Source organism: Mustela nivalis (assembly GCF_964662115.1).
Source record: "Mustela nivalis genome assembly, chromosome: 17".
Classification (NCBI taxonomy): domain Eukaryota; kingdom Metazoa; phylum Chordata; class Mammalia; order Carnivora; family Mustelidae; genus Mustela; species Mustela nivalis.
This window is the reverse complement of record NC_139036.1, coordinates 45,784,141-45,800,761: the sequence shown is the minus strand read 5'-3', so window position 1 is coordinate 45,800,761 and position 16,621 is coordinate 45,784,141. Positions and strand designations below refer to the sequence as shown.

The following is a 16,621-nucleotide window of genomic DNA, read 5'->3' as shown; positions in this document are numbered from 1 at the left end:
CCACACGAGGTCGCCAGGGAGGAGCGAAGGAGCTCAAGACACAGACCTTTGAGTTGAGGGACCCGGCTGATGGGCTTCCCTGGCAGAACAGTGGCTGGCTGCTTTCCAGAGGGTTCTGGAAGGTCAGTCTTTTTTGTGTCCTCTCCCCCAGAAGGGCCCTGGGGTTCTTGCTCCTCTCCGGGGGGCCCTGGGAGGGCAGTCCCTTCCAAATCCAGCTCTGCCTGTCCCTGTCCCTTCTGCACGTTGGCTTTGATTTCCACGTGGAAGGTGAACTCGGGGGGCGTGTCCTGCCCTTCCAGCGTGGGCCCCGCGCTGGGCCCGTGGGGCTCTGAGGCCTTGATCTCTGTGGGGACGTTGGAGAGGAAATCGACAGGGAGGCGGATGGCACCCTCGGCTGGGAAACTGGGGAAGCCAGTGGCTCCTCTGGAAACTGCGGGGTGGGGGGGTGGCCCGCCTCGGGTCGGGGAGCTCTGAAGACCTGGGGACACCTGGGAGGGAGGGGAGTCCTGGGGCGAGGACTCGTCCACATCGCGGTCTTCGTCGACGTCCTTGTCCCTCTGCCTCTCTTTGCCATGGTCCCCCTTCAGAGGGGGCCCCTCCTTGCGCGGGTCTCCCACAAGCTGGTGCTCCAGCGGCTCCAAGCCATGGCGACTGGCCTCTGTGTCCTCAGGTTCTGTCTCCGAAGGCTGGCATGTGGCCTTCCTGGGGCCATCAGGCTCGATGAGAGCCCCAGATGCGTAGGACACACGTTGGCCTGTCAGACCCAGGGTGCCTGGGTCGGCGGCCTCACCTCCTCGGTGCCCTGGCTCCCCAGGGCGGCTCTCCTGGACAGCCTTGACACCCCCAGACTCCATCTGGAGACATCCAGGGGAGGTGGGCTTTGGAAAGGCCAGACCCCCCTTGACCCCAGCCCCTGGTTTGGGTCCCCACTCCTGGTGGGGCTCCTGTGGGCCTCCTGTTGGAGAAGATGGTTCGCAGATGGGGCGATGCTGGGAATGGCAAGGGACCACCAGGGCAGGGGCCTCTGGCTGTTTCTCCCCCAGAGGCAGCACAGAGACCCCAGAAACTTCTCTGCCGTGTTCAGGCTGATCCTGAGAGCTAAGCCCGTTGGCTGGGGGCCTCTCAGGTACCTCTCTCGGCTGGCCTGGAACTCTCAACTCCTCTGGGTCTGAAGAGGCGGCGGTGGCAAAAGGTTGGCAAGGATGCGTTAATTGTTTAAGAGAGAGAATGCACTCTTGAAATAAGAAAAGGATATTTAAACAGCATCACAAGCCCAGCCAAAAAAGAAAGAGGAGCGCGCACCCTGGGCTCATCCTTGTTGCTTTCCATTGCTCAGAATGAGAGCTCTGTAGGCTACAGAAGCAGCTCCCTCTCTCCAGGGACCCTGAGCTTCCTGAGAATTCTGGCCTCTAGCTAGGCCCTGGATTGGGGGCGGTGAGGATACCCTTTTCTCTCCCTCTCTCTGCTTCCCCTTTTTGCCTGCCTTACGATTTGCAAAATGCCCAAATTCACCACCACCAGGGCTCGAGTCTTTGCTAACAGACCGGCCACAAGGTTCCTATAAACAGATTATCCAGGTTGTGGATCACGGAGGGGACTTTTGCATCTATAAGGCGAGGCTGGCTGCTGTGGCGGGAAAGGGTTCTGCGTGGCAAAACTGCTGCTGTTGTTACTATTGTCAACGAGACCAGTTTTCAGCCCATCCCACGACTAGCACTTGGCAGAGGGCACACTTCACTCTTTGGCCCGCGCGGGCGGCATTCCCGTGAGCCCTGAGCGCATATTAAGGACAGGAGTCACACTCTCTGGTACTCCTAACCCACATCCTCTGTTGTTTTTTGTTTGTTTGTTTGTTTGTTTGTTTGAATTCCCAACCTCTGTACCTCGCGTCTAGTCTCCACGGAACTCCATACAACTCCAGCTCAGGACCCCAAAGATTCAGGGTACTGAAGGAGCTCAGGGAAGAGAGGCAAGGGAATGTGCATGACACAAGCAAACTGGTGTCAGGAAGACAGGCTCATTTCTGCTTTCCACGGGGTCTACGGGCACCTTACTGGGGCCGTCCGTCGGTCCCCAGGAAAAACAGAGGGAAGGACAGATAATCGGAGCACGTGTCTCAAGGCCACGACGCCTCGTCAACCAACCAGCTCGACAGGCCAGAGGCTGCGTGCAGAGTAGATGCTTGTCTACACCTCCGTGGTGGGCCAGGTCTCCCTGCCTTCTGGAAAGAGCTTTTCTCCCAGAGCTTTCTAGAAATTGCTCGTGGTCAGGATGTGACTGTACTGATATACTGGAAGACTGTGAATGACCCTCATGACAAAAGAGACAAAGGCCCCAAATGTAAACGGTAAACACACCTTGAAAAGTCATCAGTATTTGATGGTACAGTGTGTGTGTGTGAGTTTGACTAAACCTAACTTCATGCATAGACTTCCGGAGGCCGGAGCCAGGCTGGGAGAAGAGTCCGTGCGACTCCTCGGCGCTCTGAGGTGCTCCTAAGTAGTAAACACCACAGTCATCTGGGAGCGGGGGGCAGGGGGGCATGGTCTGAGGTAAACAGTATGTGGCCCACCAAAGGGAAGGCCTCTGGACTCTGGATAAACAGTCCCCTCACCTCGCCCTCAGGAGGCCCGGGTCCTCGTGACACAGACAAAAGGTGTCCCCCGCTGTGAGCAGGACAGGGGTAAGGCCTTCCTACTCCTGACACTCAGCTCCCTGGGTGCCACCCTGAAGCAGCCTTGTCTATCTTAGGTTCTTCAAGAACACGGGCTGCCTTCTGCCGCAGAAACTTCAAGATCAAGTAACAGGGCTATCATTATGTGGCTCTTCCTAAATCTGAAAACAGATGACAGGTCTTTGGGAAATAAGATGTGTTTGTGGATCATGTGTCCAGGCTTCACACGGGTTCACCAGAGGGCAGAGGCCTTGTCAGTATGGACCAGCAATTCGCATCAAGGCAAGAGGTGCTGGTCTTGGGAGCAGAGGTAGAAACCTCCATGTTTCCCGGGTTTGGTGCCCACTTCCCACAGCCAGTGTCTATCTGGTGTTCATCTTTGTATCTACGTGATTCTAAGCCACTGACGGAAAAATGGAAGAAGTCAGTGAGCACAAAAATAAAGACATTGGCCTGATCTTTTCATTGCATGGAATATGTCGTAAGGGCAGAAACACATAGCCTGTAGTAAAAATGTGTAGGAAGCGGCACCTGGGTGGCTCAGTTGTTAAGCATCTGCCTTCAGCTCAGGTCATGAGCCTGGGGTCCTGGGATCAAGTCCCGCATCAGGTTCCCTGCTTGGCACGAAGCCTGCTTCTCCCTCTCCCTCTGCCCGCCGCTCCCCCTGCTTGTGATCTCTCTCTCTGTCAAATAAATAAATAAAATCTTTAAAAAAAATTCGTAGGGTAAAAACTCAAATCACTTCTTTCTGTGGAAATAAATGATCATCTCCAGAGGTTAGAAAAGCCGTTCATTTTACCTAAGTTGAAAACCATGACCTTAAAGAAAGAGGAGGCAGGGTCTGTTTGTAACGCACAGGCTAGGGCTCCCCCTTACATTCATTATCCCTTCTAATATTTTTTGAAGCTCTTTGTAAGCCTAAAAATGAAAACACGCCTCTCTGTGCCACGTGAGTTGAGCACGTCAGCCCGCTGTGGGGCACAGACCCCTCTCATGTGGAGTTAAACTTCAAAACACCCTCATCGAGACCCTTTCTTTGGGACCAGGGTCCTCCTAAAGCCAGCGGGCCCCAGCAGCAGCACTAAATGTTGGACAAATCCCACATCACTTTCTGGAGAGAACAGGGTCTTCCTAGCTCTTTGGCATTCTAGAAACTTCCTCATGATACAGTACACTGTTGAGTTCATTGACGCGGCGAGTGATAGAAAACAAACCTAAAGGTCTCCCTTTCTATCAGAGGTCTCCATTTCCGGAGATTAAGGAATCTTTAGGATTTATAAAATTAAGTTCTTAAAACACGTGTACTAAATGCTCTTTCACAGAAAGGTGGCTTCCTTGAACACGGCACTTTGGGCCTCTGAGAAGAGAGCCTCACAATAAGGTCTGAAGGTTGCCCAGGAGAAAGTTGAAAAGAATTTGCTGGGTGAGGATACGGCCGAGGCCCTGCTCCCCGGACAGGCCAGAGGGCAGCCTGCAGAGGAAATCACCTTTCCTGCATCTCTGTGTTTCTGTTGGGACATTATTGACTTCCCACTAAACAGCTTAGGAATCACCCAGAAATTGTGTTAAGAGGGTAAAAAAGGGACTAGAGCTCTTTCTTTATCTAATTAGCCCAACCTCGATGAGCGCCTACTCCTAGAAGTCTGGCCTCATGAAGTCGGGCCCGGCGGACTGTCTTTACAGGGTGGAGCCCCTGGGAGTGCTTCTGTCTCCCCTCTCCAACCCCCACGCCCGGTCGGCGATTCTAGCCCACTGACCTTGAGTTACGTGTCCAGCAGCTTGGTCCTCCAGGTTGGGCGTGTCTCCAATGCCTGCTTCCTCAGCTGTTTTATGGTCAGCAAATGAAGAAGATAGAAGCAAAGATAGTTACTGTTTGCTGGAAACAAAGCTCTTTGCATTTTCCGGGATTTTTCCAAGAACATTCAGGAAAGGCACATCTTATGAGGTACCAAGGGGGCGGCCCCTCTGGCTCTTCACAAACATTATTGCTGGGGATGTGGATGTGGATGAAAGCACTTAGTGAACCCCACCGCACCCACACCCCTTCTACATGACCATGATCCTGCAGGAAACACCTTCTCCGCAGGGTGCAGGGGCCCAAGTGCCCCACTCACACAGGAGGGGTGAGGTCAGAGAGCCGGTTTGTGCTCAGCCTTTGACCCCGGAACCAGGTCTGAGCGGCAGGTGCACTCCCAGCCCCAGGCAGGGCTCCAGAGGCGCTGAGGGTACAAGGAAGCACTAATTATCTAGGGCCATAGAGTCAGACTGGGGTTCACAACCAGGCAGCACCATTTCCTTAACCTCTCTGAGCCCATGTGCTCATCTAGACCCCTAGGTGATGACACCGGCTTGTCTCGTACACCGGAAGTGATGGTTAATACGAGAACTTGAGTGAATGGGTTTGGCTGAGTGCCGGGCATATGGGAGGCGCCCCAGAGCTGTTTGGTTTCTTGTCTCCAAATGACGGGGCAAACACCTCTAACCACATGCTAGGAGTAGGGGCCCCTGCTTAGAGGGAGGTCAGCGGTGCCAGAGAGCAGCTTTGAGGATGTCCTGGGCTCCTGCTCAGGGAGACAACATCTCCGACAGCCCCCAAATCAGTACGCTTTACAGCAATGCCAATTTCTGTACCATGAAGAACTAGGACTTTGCTCTGGACAATGGATACCAGTGTCCTGAAGAAAGGGTCTATAAAGCAACTTGGCTACATGTTGACGCGCGCTTGCCTCATGGCCCCAGAAGAACACCCGTGCCCCATCGGACACGGACAGAAAAAGCCACCACCCCGAAGAGATGTCTACGAGTGGCCGGCTGGGCGGCGACCAGTCGTTCCTCCCAGCCCTGTGATGTTTAAGATTTCACACCTACGACAGAAATGCCAAGTGACCAGCCTGGGCCCACCCTAGAAAGCATGGATGAGGGAAAAGGACGATTCTCGGGGTCCCTGGACAGCTGCTCAGTGACCTTACAAATACCTAGCCCACAGGCCGTCCCAGAACAGCTGCCGGGCGGATAGAGGGGGCTGGCAGTGGGCTCCCCATCTGCCAGGCCATGAACACGACCACCCTCTGGGCCCCCACCAGCCAGCCCTGTGCCACCCACGATGTCAGATGGTGACAGCTCCATGTCAACAACCAGCCAACCGTCCAGGAGAGGCAGCTCCAAGCACAGATGTGGTCTGAGTTTCTGACGAGGCCATGATAGAAAGCCTTGGACTGACAGCAAGTCCAGCTGAGTGGCATGGAGTCCTGGAGACTTGAGACTATGAGGGGACACGTGGGCATGGACCGCTGGGGCACTGGGAAGTCGCTGCACTCACAGGCCAGTGCAGGGTTGACTATCTTGGCCTGGGTGCATGTCAGAAATTAAAAGCTGCTGGTAACTCTGAGGTTCCCCCCTCCCAGTTCCCTGCAAGGGGGTCCCCAGAGAAACCAAAGGGAGCAGGTTGGATGCGGGATGGTGGCTGGGCTGTCACTCTCTCTCTGAAGCCCCCAGAAGCAGGGGCTCCCATCCCAACAAGGCAGGGGTTCCTGCAGTGGGGTGGCCACACCACACCCCCAAAAGGACCTCCAAGGAGAAATTTCATCAGTGCGCCAAGATACAGCAAGCAACTGTGACACGCCCAAGCAAGGACTAAACTAGGGTACAGGGCATCCAACACGAGAGCTGGAAACAAGCTCCCCAACTCTGAAATCTCTCTACCTCATTGAGGATGCAGAAGGTGGAAAGCGGGGCTTGGGAGTGTGGAGGACAGCTATGGGGCTTGAAATTATTGAAATAATTTCAAGGCACCACTCAGATACTTGGTGTGTGTCCCCTGGGGTTAGAGACAAGGCGGACTGCTGTCAGAATCCCGCCTGGGAAAACCAGGAGAGATGGGCTGGCCCTGATTTGGGGGTAGAGTGAAGGGGCGTGGCTTCAGCCCATGAGATTAGTCAACACACCCCAGGTTTGCTTGGGCAAAGAATGTGTGTCTCCCACAGACCTGATACAGGCCGGGGCAGCAGTTGCTGGAGGTGCCTCGGACTGTCGCTGGTAGCCCACCAATGGAAGCCAGCCTTGGCACAGTAAGGCTGGGTGGATCTTCAGATTCCAAGGGGCTGAGGAGAGAGAAGTGTCTGCTGGAAGCCAGTGCAGGGGGAGGGGCCTGCGGAGGGATAACAGGGATACAGGGGCTGGAAGTGCTCCAAACGGGTGCCCACGAGAGAAAGAGCCAACTTTAAATACAGCAGAGCCTGTGAAGCTGATTCCCAGTAGTGCCAATCTGGGAAGAATTTTCCTGCTTCCCACCTCCCCCGCCTCCCCAGGCCCAGAAGGGAGGGCTGCAATCCCGAATGAGCTTGGGCTACTGCATCGGACCGGGCATGCCGCGCAGCACTTGCAGACTGCGTTTTGCCACTGAGGAGACGAGAGTACTTTCGGTTACCGAGGCGAGATGACGAAGTCAAGAGCAGGCTACAGTTTTCACACTGGGAGGAGAAGGGCTCCCCCACTGAGTCAGCTGCATTGGGACGGGGAAGACAAAAATCTCAGTCCATGAGTCATTCCACGGCCTCCACGCCACCCTCGCCACCTTGGCTGCTGGGATGAGGCCCCGCCTCTCTCCATTTCAAAAGACCAACTCCCAAAGCAGAAACTACTTTGATGAGCTTGGGGGGGGGGGTGCTGCGGGACCTCTGCATGGTGGGGGGTGGTGCTCTCCACAAAAGGAGCCCCAAGAAAAGGCTGCAGTTTCCCAAGTGGCTGCCATGAGCACTGCCAGGAAGGAAAGGAGACGCCCGCCTGGGGACGTTTGCCCACTCTCCACCGCTGGTGAAATCCTGTCCAGCACTCTCCAGCCTGCCCGGCTGAGGAACCCCCAACTCGCCAGCTAACCGCTGAGTCTTTACGGAAACCCAAAGAGGAGGATGAGAAGGGGATGACAGCAAGCACTCTGGGCTTAGCGCGCCACTTCCTAAGGGCACGGGCAGCTCGGAGGGCCCCTGGCAGCCCTGGGGTCATCTCACTAGCTCTGGTCGGCGCCCTGACTGAGCTACTCCCATCATCTGCGTAGACAGGAGAGTCTGGTCACGCCTGTTCTGTGCAAACACGTTTGAAGCGACAGTCCTAGAAATGGGTGCTAGATCCCATTGCTGAACTCCTTAGGGTCTGTCCCATTAAGAACCTGCCACGCGCTGGCGGGGCGGGGGGGGGGCTGGCGGTAAACTGCCCACTAGGAGATGACTTTGTCACTGGGCAGAGTCCCAGCAGGAGGCGGGGCTGAGCTTGGGGGTTGAAGAAGGCAGAATCTGCCCCCTCGGCCTGCCTCAGAGGACCTGGCCGAGAGCTTTGAGCTGATGTGTGGGCTGAGACGGGAGTAGAGAAGCTGGAAGGGCCTCCAGAAGGGCCTCGGTCCGTCGAGAGGCCGGCAGGCAGCCACGGAAGCAACAGGGCATCAAGGCACCAATCTCGGAACAACCCAAGAACCCCAGACCCCGGCATCCACCCACGTGGCTGCCTCGCTCGGGGAGAGCATCACCGCTGTTCGCGCCCCTCCTCCATGCAGGGCAGCCGGGCGCCCGGCCACGGGGGTCACCCTCACCTGTGGCTCCTTCTGGGATCTCCGTGTGGGGCTGAGCGGCCGCCTGCTGGCTGGGGGCTCCCTCATCCACTAAGGGCGCTGTCACGTCTGCAAACCGAGAGTCTCCTTAAGGGGGGCTGGGAGGAGCCTGGCCCAGCCCTCACCTTACTTCTAGTGTGGGAGTGGGCAGGGACGGGGAGGCGGAGGGGGACTCAGCGGCATGCAAAAAAGCAACACCACAAAGCAGGGCCCAGTGCCTGATGTCTTCGAAGGAAGCACATTCGTACCCTGCTTGGTGGCCCCGGCTCGTGAGATGCCCAGGCCGTCTGTAGGGCACAGCCCCCATGTCAACACTGCAGTGAGAGAGACTGCTGGGGGTGCCCAGGAGCTTTGAAAGAAGGCATGCTGAATAGCAGACCATCGCTGTGAGGCTTGGAGCAAGACCTTTGCCCTCTGGGTCTCAGTTTCCTCATCGGTGAAATGGGAGTGTCATTGCCAGGTGAGCAGCAAATTTGCTCCCAGCTCCAAGCCCCCTGTCCCCTGAGCCCATGACTGATGGTGGGAAGCACAGACCCCCCTGGCAGGTGGGGGCAATGGACAGGCGGGTCCTGTCCAGAGTTCGGTGCTTGACAACAGTCCTTGACAACAAATGGTCCACCTTCAGAGCAGAGGCCAGAGGTAAAAACCCACCACCAGGAACGGCTGTCAGCCTCTTCTCAGAGTGAACACTACCAAATCCGCAGTCCTCCCCGAGCACCGCCCTAGCACACCCGAAGGCTGTTTCAGGCAGACAGAAGGAGTTGTCAGCTTTGAAAGCTTTCCAAGAGTCTGAGTCAGTTAGTCAAATGGAACCCGTTTTAATTATGGTCGTCTCGGGAGAAGACAGAGCAGCCTGGCAAAACCCACCGCCCGCAGGGTCCCCTTTCCCGTGGGGTGGGAATGGAAGCTCTTGGGCCCCACACATGTACAGCATCCAGAGTGCAGCGAGACTTGGCTGGAAGATTCTTCCAGAATAATGTTGACGGGAGCACTGAAAACCATGATTTGGGAGGCTGCCATGAAGTCTGGTGTTAAGCTTTGAGGGCCTTCACAGGGCGGTAGCAACTTGCAAAACTGTCCTAACAAGATCAGCGGGAAATGTCTTGCATCACTGGCCCTAAGAAGAAGAGCAACGAGCACAAGGCATGGTATTTTCCTCACTAGGCTGAACACCACGGGGGAAGGGCCTCACCCACTTTCTCCCCCACAGACGCACCCTTATGCCAAGCAGTCGGCAGGCACTTGGCAGTCGCTTTCTGAATTCATTCAAAAGTGGACACTTGGACACTTGGGAGATGCTGGGCCAGGCTTTCATCCTGTGACAGCCTCCAAAGCCATGGGTAGGGCCAGGAGAAGTGCTGAGAGGCCTCCTGGGGGATGTATGGAAAGATGGAAGGGCAGATGCCATCCACTGGTTACTCAAAAGCCATCCTCAATGCCCCTCTCCCTTGATTTCTGCAACTAGTGAGTCAGAAAACAAAATGCTCCGTGTTCCAGCCTCCTGCTTATAGCCAGGGACATCCATGAACTCTGGCCAATGAGACATAAGTGGGGGTCAGCCAGCTGGGAACTTGTCACAGAACTCTTGCTTTCCTAATAAAAAAGGAAAAACATTTAGTTTCAGGGCCCTTTTGGCCACTTTGCTTGGCTACTTTCTTCTTGCTGTGAAAGCAGAGGTGATGCTTGGAGGTGCAGCAGCCATCTGGTCACCATGAAGCAACAATCCAACTGTTCAGGATGGCAGCAGATAAAGACAGAAGAGCACTGATCACCCTGGGGACCTGCTGCCCTCCAGACATCTTATTATGTGAGACACAGAAGCCTCTTCAGATCCGTGCTGCAGCTAGTTGGGTTTTCCATGATCTGAAATCAAATGCAGTCTTGATGGACATAGATGGGAAGCAAGAGCAGGTGGTCAATATCAGGACCAAGGAGCTCTTCAGGAAATACATGAGGAGCTTTATAATAACCTGGACACCAAAAGTCTAGAGAGGATAGGGTAGGAGATGTGCCGGGACGAACACCCTGGCCAAGGTCTAGAGGCCCGGACCAAGCCCAGAGCCGAAGAAATGAAGGAAACTAAACCATAGCAGGCCCAACGTGTGAGCTTGGAGAGATGCACTGGGCTGGCCCCTTCTTCAGCCCAACGGCTGCTCTGGGACCTGGTGGCTCCTGAAAGAAGGTAAAGCGGGTGGGGGCTTCTGGAGGAGCGCGGGAGGATATCGACATGGAACAGGGGCTTTGTGGAGCCGTGCTCAGGCCCCACTTTGCCGCAGATCCTAGCCTCTGCAAATGCGGCCACCTCAAAGCACCCACACGACGAAGGTGCCCAAACCTCGCCCTGGTCAGCAAGGGATCAAAGCAGAGCTTGGCTCCTGTCACATTCCGGGGCCCGAGCCCATCCTGCAAAGCATGGAACAAGCATGACTCTCAGCCAGAGGGACAGGCGGCAGAAGACGCAGCCGGGAAGGCGGCACGCGGCACGCGGCTGAAAGCATGGCTAAGCGCAGGCTGGAGGCAGGGGGCGGCTGTCTGAATGCAGCAGGGAGAGGAGGGCCCACCTTCGGCCGTTGGTGTGCTCTTAGCATCCGAGGTTTCAGAGCCCGGTTCCTCAGATCCATCCTCAGCGGGGGTCTGCAGGGGAGACTCTGGAACATACACAACGAGCCGCTCAGGACGGCGGCCTCTCCCCACCCCTCCTTTCGGCTTCAGGAGGAAATGGGGAGCGGGGTCTTTCAGACCTGAAAATCCCCTAGCGTGGAACCCCGATGGATGGGAGGCGGGATACAGTCACCGATCCCACCCCGGCCCCAACACAACTGTGTTCCCATACCAGGGTCATCAGGCAAAGAAGCTCGTTCCTGGGCGAGAAGAGAAACTGCCTTTTAATCAGCTGGCAGTTTCAAAGGAGGCAAGGGCTCTTCTATTAACAAAAGGGCGGCCGATACTACCAAGCCAAGCCGCAAATAAACCACTGCTGTGTCTTTCCTGACGGAGAGGGGTCTGGGAGATCACTACCACTCGCCGATGACAAGTAGATGCCTGGAAAAACATTCAGATCCAACTCCTTCCTCTGAAAAGGAATGAGCTCAAGGCAGACATTGCGCCTTCCTTCTAACTGGACTTCTGGCCGTGAGTCTGGACTTGACTCAGCTTCTTCCATAGAAAGATCTCCAAGGACAGACCGACAGGACCGGAGTCACACCTGAAATGTCAGCCATGGTTACGTACGAGACAACTGTCCTTGCAGAATCCAGAGCCAAGGAGGCTCTGGTGGGCTCCAGGAAAGCCACTCTACCTGTGGTGGGGGCAGCCTTGGAGACCGTTTCAGGCCAGGGTCTGGGGGCATTGGTTGGGGCACGAAGAAGTAACCCCAAATGAGAAAAGGCAAGTCATGTTCAACCCCAGTGTGAGACCAGACACCCTTTGCTAAAATGCCGACACTGGGTACCCAGCCCTGGGGGCGACCATCCCGCCAAAAGAAGGGCTCATCCTAAACAAATTTCCAGCACAGACAGAGAAGCCTGGCCCCAGGGCTGGCAAAAGCCCGCCAACTACCTTAAGAAGGCTTTGGACAAATGGTGAGGGAGCATCTGCTTACTGTCTGCCAGGTCTGGTCATTACTAACCAGCCTTGACTGTGAGAGCTCAGGCCCAAGCATGCTGGTCCCCGGGACAGTCCTTCCCCAGCTGGGTCCCAAGCCTGCCAGCCTCACCATTTGCCTGAGTCTTGTCAAATTTCTTGGAGAGAGGGAAAAAAGGAGGAAGAAGCCTCCTTCAAATGTCTTATCTGGAAGGTCTAAGAAGTTAACCCAGGAACACCTTTTAATTCCTTAGAGTGCCTGATTCTATCAGTTAAACCCCGTCCCCTCCCCCGCCCGGCAGCTCTTGGCCCTATGGAGTCCTTGTCCAACTGGGAGCCTCCACATAAATACTCTTGGTTCTAATATTTGATACGTGGTTTCTTGTCATTATTCAAAATAGTCTGTCACTTATCTAAGACGTTGCTAGTCAAGTGACATCTTCTGCCAAGTCATGCCGCTTACTCCCCGTATAAAAATAACTCATTCTAAATTCCTAGAAGCAAGAATAAATTTGATAAGAACTATGAAAATCTCCTAAGTATCACTTGATTTCTTGGGAGGTATACTCTTTCAGTAAGCAAACCATCTACAAATGTTTTCCTTTCACATCAGCGACAAAAAGGTTAGCAACTTAAATTTTGCATATATATATATATATTTATGATATGTTTTGGCATAGATCTTCTGATCATGTTTTATATTAAAGAATTGAGTGGTTTTAGAAAGCATACTTTAGACAACTCTGAGACACAAAAGAACTTGGTAAACTTGTTCTAACTTTACAAATTGAATTTCATTTCCCTTCCAAAAAAGCAGGGATGGTAAAAATCACGTTTTCTCCCAGATTTTTTTTAAATGAAATTTCTATTTGAGAACAGTTGTAGATTTACAGAAAAATAGCAAACTCCAGAGACTATACCCCACATTCAGCTTCCCCAATTATTAACATCCCACATTATTATGGTACATTCTTTGCAACATTGTATCTATTTTAAATTTAATATTTAAACCAGCCTACTCTAAATAGAGGGTCACTGGGGCAATTCATGGGACAGAATTCAGTACCTGGTGATTCTAAGTTGGATTCTACCCTTGAGGGATTCCCAGGGGACCCGGCTGAGTGACAAGGGGCAGAAGGGACGACATGGAGCTGAGCAGCCTGTGACTTGGGGAGGGAGCTCTGCCTGTCATCTGTCAACCAGGGGAAGTAACACCTGCCCTCAGCACTTATGATGAGCATTGCCCAAGACATTGGTGATGAAGGCCTTTGCAATCCTAGAGTTCTACAAAAATGCCCAAATTACCATTTCAAGGACATTCCCTTAAGAGCAGGGGGTTCACAGACTTTGTCACCCAAATCGTGACTCTTTGAGTGTGGAGTCAGGGATGGTCATCCTGACACAGCACAGACTTGCGTGGGGATGTGTGGGCTCAGGTCTTCAGATGGAAGGAGCTCTTAGGGCCCCAGGCAGGAGATCAGGGGGTCAGAGAATAAGGCAAACTCTGGCTTCCCCCGAAAGCTGCCTCAGCCAGGGAGGGCTGTGGGGTGAAAGTGAAGTTGCCTTTGGGATGGAGGTCCTGGGGGTCACCACCCCTCTCATTCTACACGCCTGGGGTCAGGGTAGGGACAGAAAAGGGGAAGCGGCTATGGGGGGGGGGCATGGGTGAGACCGCAGGAGAAGAAAACACAAGGTGGGAAGAGAAAGAGAGGAGGAGACAGTGGGGTCAAAGGGAGGAAGGGGGCCAGCAGGACTGAAAGGAGAAAGCAGATTTTCCTCATTGCCCCCAGTGGGAGCCGCACCTTAGCAGCTCTGGCCAGAGCTGGGGTATGGACTGCGAGAGGTCAAATCACACATTTTTTTTTTTTTGCCACCATTTGGAGCCTGACATCTGGAGGGCAGTTGTGGCCCCCTGGGACACTTGGCTGGCATGGATATTTCCCCTCACCCCTCCCCCCAGCACCTGGGCTCAGGAGGCCCCAAGAAGGCCAGGGGGGCAGCCTCTGAGCTCCCCAGGACAGTGTACCCTCTCTTCCTTCACCTCCTCCTGCCGGGAGCCCACATGTCCGATCCCTGGGTTCCTCTGACTCTTAACATCCTCTGCTTAAACAGAGAGACGGATGTCGTCTTTGGAACCAGGCCTACAGGAAGTCCTACAAGTAGGAATTATGGCTCCTCAGGCTTCCCAACCCAGGGGACATCCTGGTGACCCCATGTCCTGCAAGGAACCTTCCTGGACAGAGGTACCCCGAGGGGACCCCTTCCACCTCGGAGCTCCGTCACTTAGGCCGCTACCCCATACACAGGCTGCAAAGTGTTTTTATCCTTCTCAGCATGAACAGAGAACAAACAGCAGGCTGTTTGCTATTTTGTCTCCTTAGAAATGGGTCTGGAGGACAGGGACGGAATCCTTACATGGGGGCCGCTTGGAGCTGCTGGCGGGGACGCAGAGCACAGCATCTGAAGCCGGAGAGAGGGCACAGTGTTCTCCGACGGGCCTCCCCAGGCTCCGTGGTCGGTGCCATGAAACACATGTGTTTGGCAGACAATGTGGCCCAAAGACTGTACTGGAGAGTATTTGGAGGTTTGAGGATGTAGTCTGTCAGGGTAGGAACGGCGGGGATCCCAGAGCGGACCGGCTGAAATAGGGCCCAGACAGGCTCGTAAAGAGGACACGCAAATAATGTCCCAAGCCGAGGGCTCTGCTTGCTAATATGTGTGGCCGGTTTAAAGGTGAATCGATGTGGCTAAAGGCTCCAGCCTCAGACTGACAAGCCCTGGAATCTGTGTCACGCTGTGGTCCGCCCACGTGTCAAACTCTCCTTTGGAAAGGTGCATTCTCCAAGAGCCTCACGTTTTGAGTTCTCTTGGCCCTTTAAGAGGCTTCACTCTCCGCTGACAAGCCAGCAGAAGTACTTAAAATTCCTTTTAAAATCTCCATGGGCACGCCTCCAGCCAGCCTTTCCCAGAGCTCGTGCAGGGCCCCTGGATGTGCACGGCTGTGTACTCACCTTTCAGGCCGTGGTCCACATCCCCGTCTTGGTCTTGCAGGAGGGTGTAGCCCCCCTGGGAGGAGAGATCAGAATCTTCCATCACAGTGAACTCCTGGCGGGGCTCAGCCATCCTGGGTCAAGGCCCACCTGGGAAAGGGAGATGGCTGGTGAGCAAGGTATGCTGAGCTGAGGTCCCTAAGTGGGGGGTGGGGTGGGGAGAGAAGTGCATCCTCCCGGGGTGGAGGGGGGGGTCGGGTCGTAGCAGACAGCTCTCTGCCTCCCCAGCCCCTTCCCATGGGATGCCTAGCCTCGTCTGATGTGCCCTTGGCCTTGATGGGCATTCTGAATTCACCTGTATCACATCCATTCCTAATCAAAGTCACCTGGTGGGCAGGTCCCATGGGCCTAACTTGTTAAGCCTAGCACTCTCTCCACTTCATTAAAATATAAATGCTGCTGACTAGTAGCTTGAATTTTTAAATTTTTTAATGCAAAGGGTAAGACCAAACAGGAGAGGGAAGACATCCCCAGGTAAGGAAAACGAAGCACGAAGAGGCAAACGTGATCTTTCCATCACTGGACAATGAGGAAGCAAAACTGTCTTTTTTTTTTTTTAAACGAATTTATTTATTTGACAGAATGAGAGACAGCGAGAGAGGGAGCACAAGCAGGGAGAGTGAGGGAGGGAGAAGCAGGCTTCCTGCTGAGCAGGGAACCTGATGTGGGACTTGATCCTGGGACTCTGGGATCATGACTGGAGCCCAAGGCAGACACTTAACAACTGAGCCACCCAGGTGCCCTGGACACCTTCCTTATAAATTACTTATATTACTTATTTTCTACTTTATTTTTATTCTTATCTCTGAAACACTCCTGTCCTGGTTGCTTCTACTTCCTCTCTTTACCTTTCTGTAGTCTTTGGTCTTGGTTTTTGTTTCTTACCCTTTAAAAATCTCAGCTCTGTCTTGATTTATTTTACATGCATTCATGTGATTCATTACATTTAGCTACAGAAGTACACATAACAAATACACCCACGGAAATGTAAGTATATTAAATAAATCTTTCTAGTAAACACATATATGTGTTGACTTATTTTACATGTATTTATTTACATCTTTATAGTTTTTGTTATTTTTACTTTTAATTTTTGCCCCAGATTCACATCAGCTTTTCATTTAATTATTATTTTACTTGAGATAATTTTAGACTTACAGAAAAATCGTAAAAGTAGCCCAGAGGATCATTTAATTTCTAACCTTTTGAAATCCCTTTCAAATATATTTGCCTATGTTATCCTTCTATTTTTTTCTGACTGTTTACATTGTGCTTGTTTTCTTTTAATCTTTCCTTCTTATAATTGTAACTTTTATAATTTTTCTGCAAGGGTCAGTCGGGGGTGTGTGTGACCCTTGATTTCGAGGTTGTGAGTTTGAACCCCATGTTGGGTGTAAATACTTAAAAATAAAATCTTAAAAAAAAAGTGAACTCAATGGGACCTCTGCTGGGTGGGTGGCCTGACCCCACTTAGGTATTTACCGCCTATAGAGAAGGGGACTCTTCTCATTCTGGGTGAGGACCCTGTCACTCAGAGAGCCCTTAGAAAAGGCATCCAAATCTTTGACATCTCCCCAGCCATACGCAGGACTTTATTTTGGGCAGATCAGAGTCTCCATTCACCCTTCCAGGCTTAGGATTTGGTGGCGATATTCTCTACCCTTAGATAGGCCAATGGTCTGTTGCCCTTAGAAAGCCCCCAAATGTCAGAACCCC

The 16,621-nt window shown here is 53.4% G+C and overlaps 1 protein-coding gene across 24 annotated transcripts in view; it reads right to left on the bottom strand.

Annotated features, from left to right (window-relative positions):
• MAPT (microtubule associated protein tau) overlaps positions 1-16,621 on the bottom strand; it is a 97,056-nt gene that overhangs the window by 29,770 nt on the left and 50,665 nt on the right. For 6 of the 24 annotated variants that reach the window (XM_082706497.1, XM_082706516.1, XM_082706514.1 and 3 more), the window contains exons 2-6: positions 14,867-14,995; positions 10,835-10,921; positions 8,256-8,342; positions 4,432-4,497; positions 47-343 (exon numbers count right to left, since the gene is read on the bottom strand). In XM_082706497.1, coding sequence (XP_082562623.1) covers positions 47-343; positions 4,432-4,497; positions 8,256-8,342; positions 10,835-10,921; positions 14,867-14,978 — 649 coding nt within the window. In that variant the 5' untranslated portion in view covers positions 14,979-14,995. The remainder of the gene's footprint in view (positions 1-46; positions 344-4,431; positions 4,498-8,255; positions 8,343-10,834; positions 10,922-14,866; positions 14,996-16,621) is intronic. The other 18 variants (XM_082706520.1, XM_082706498.1, XM_082706501.1 and 15 more) reach the window with 5 other exon arrangements.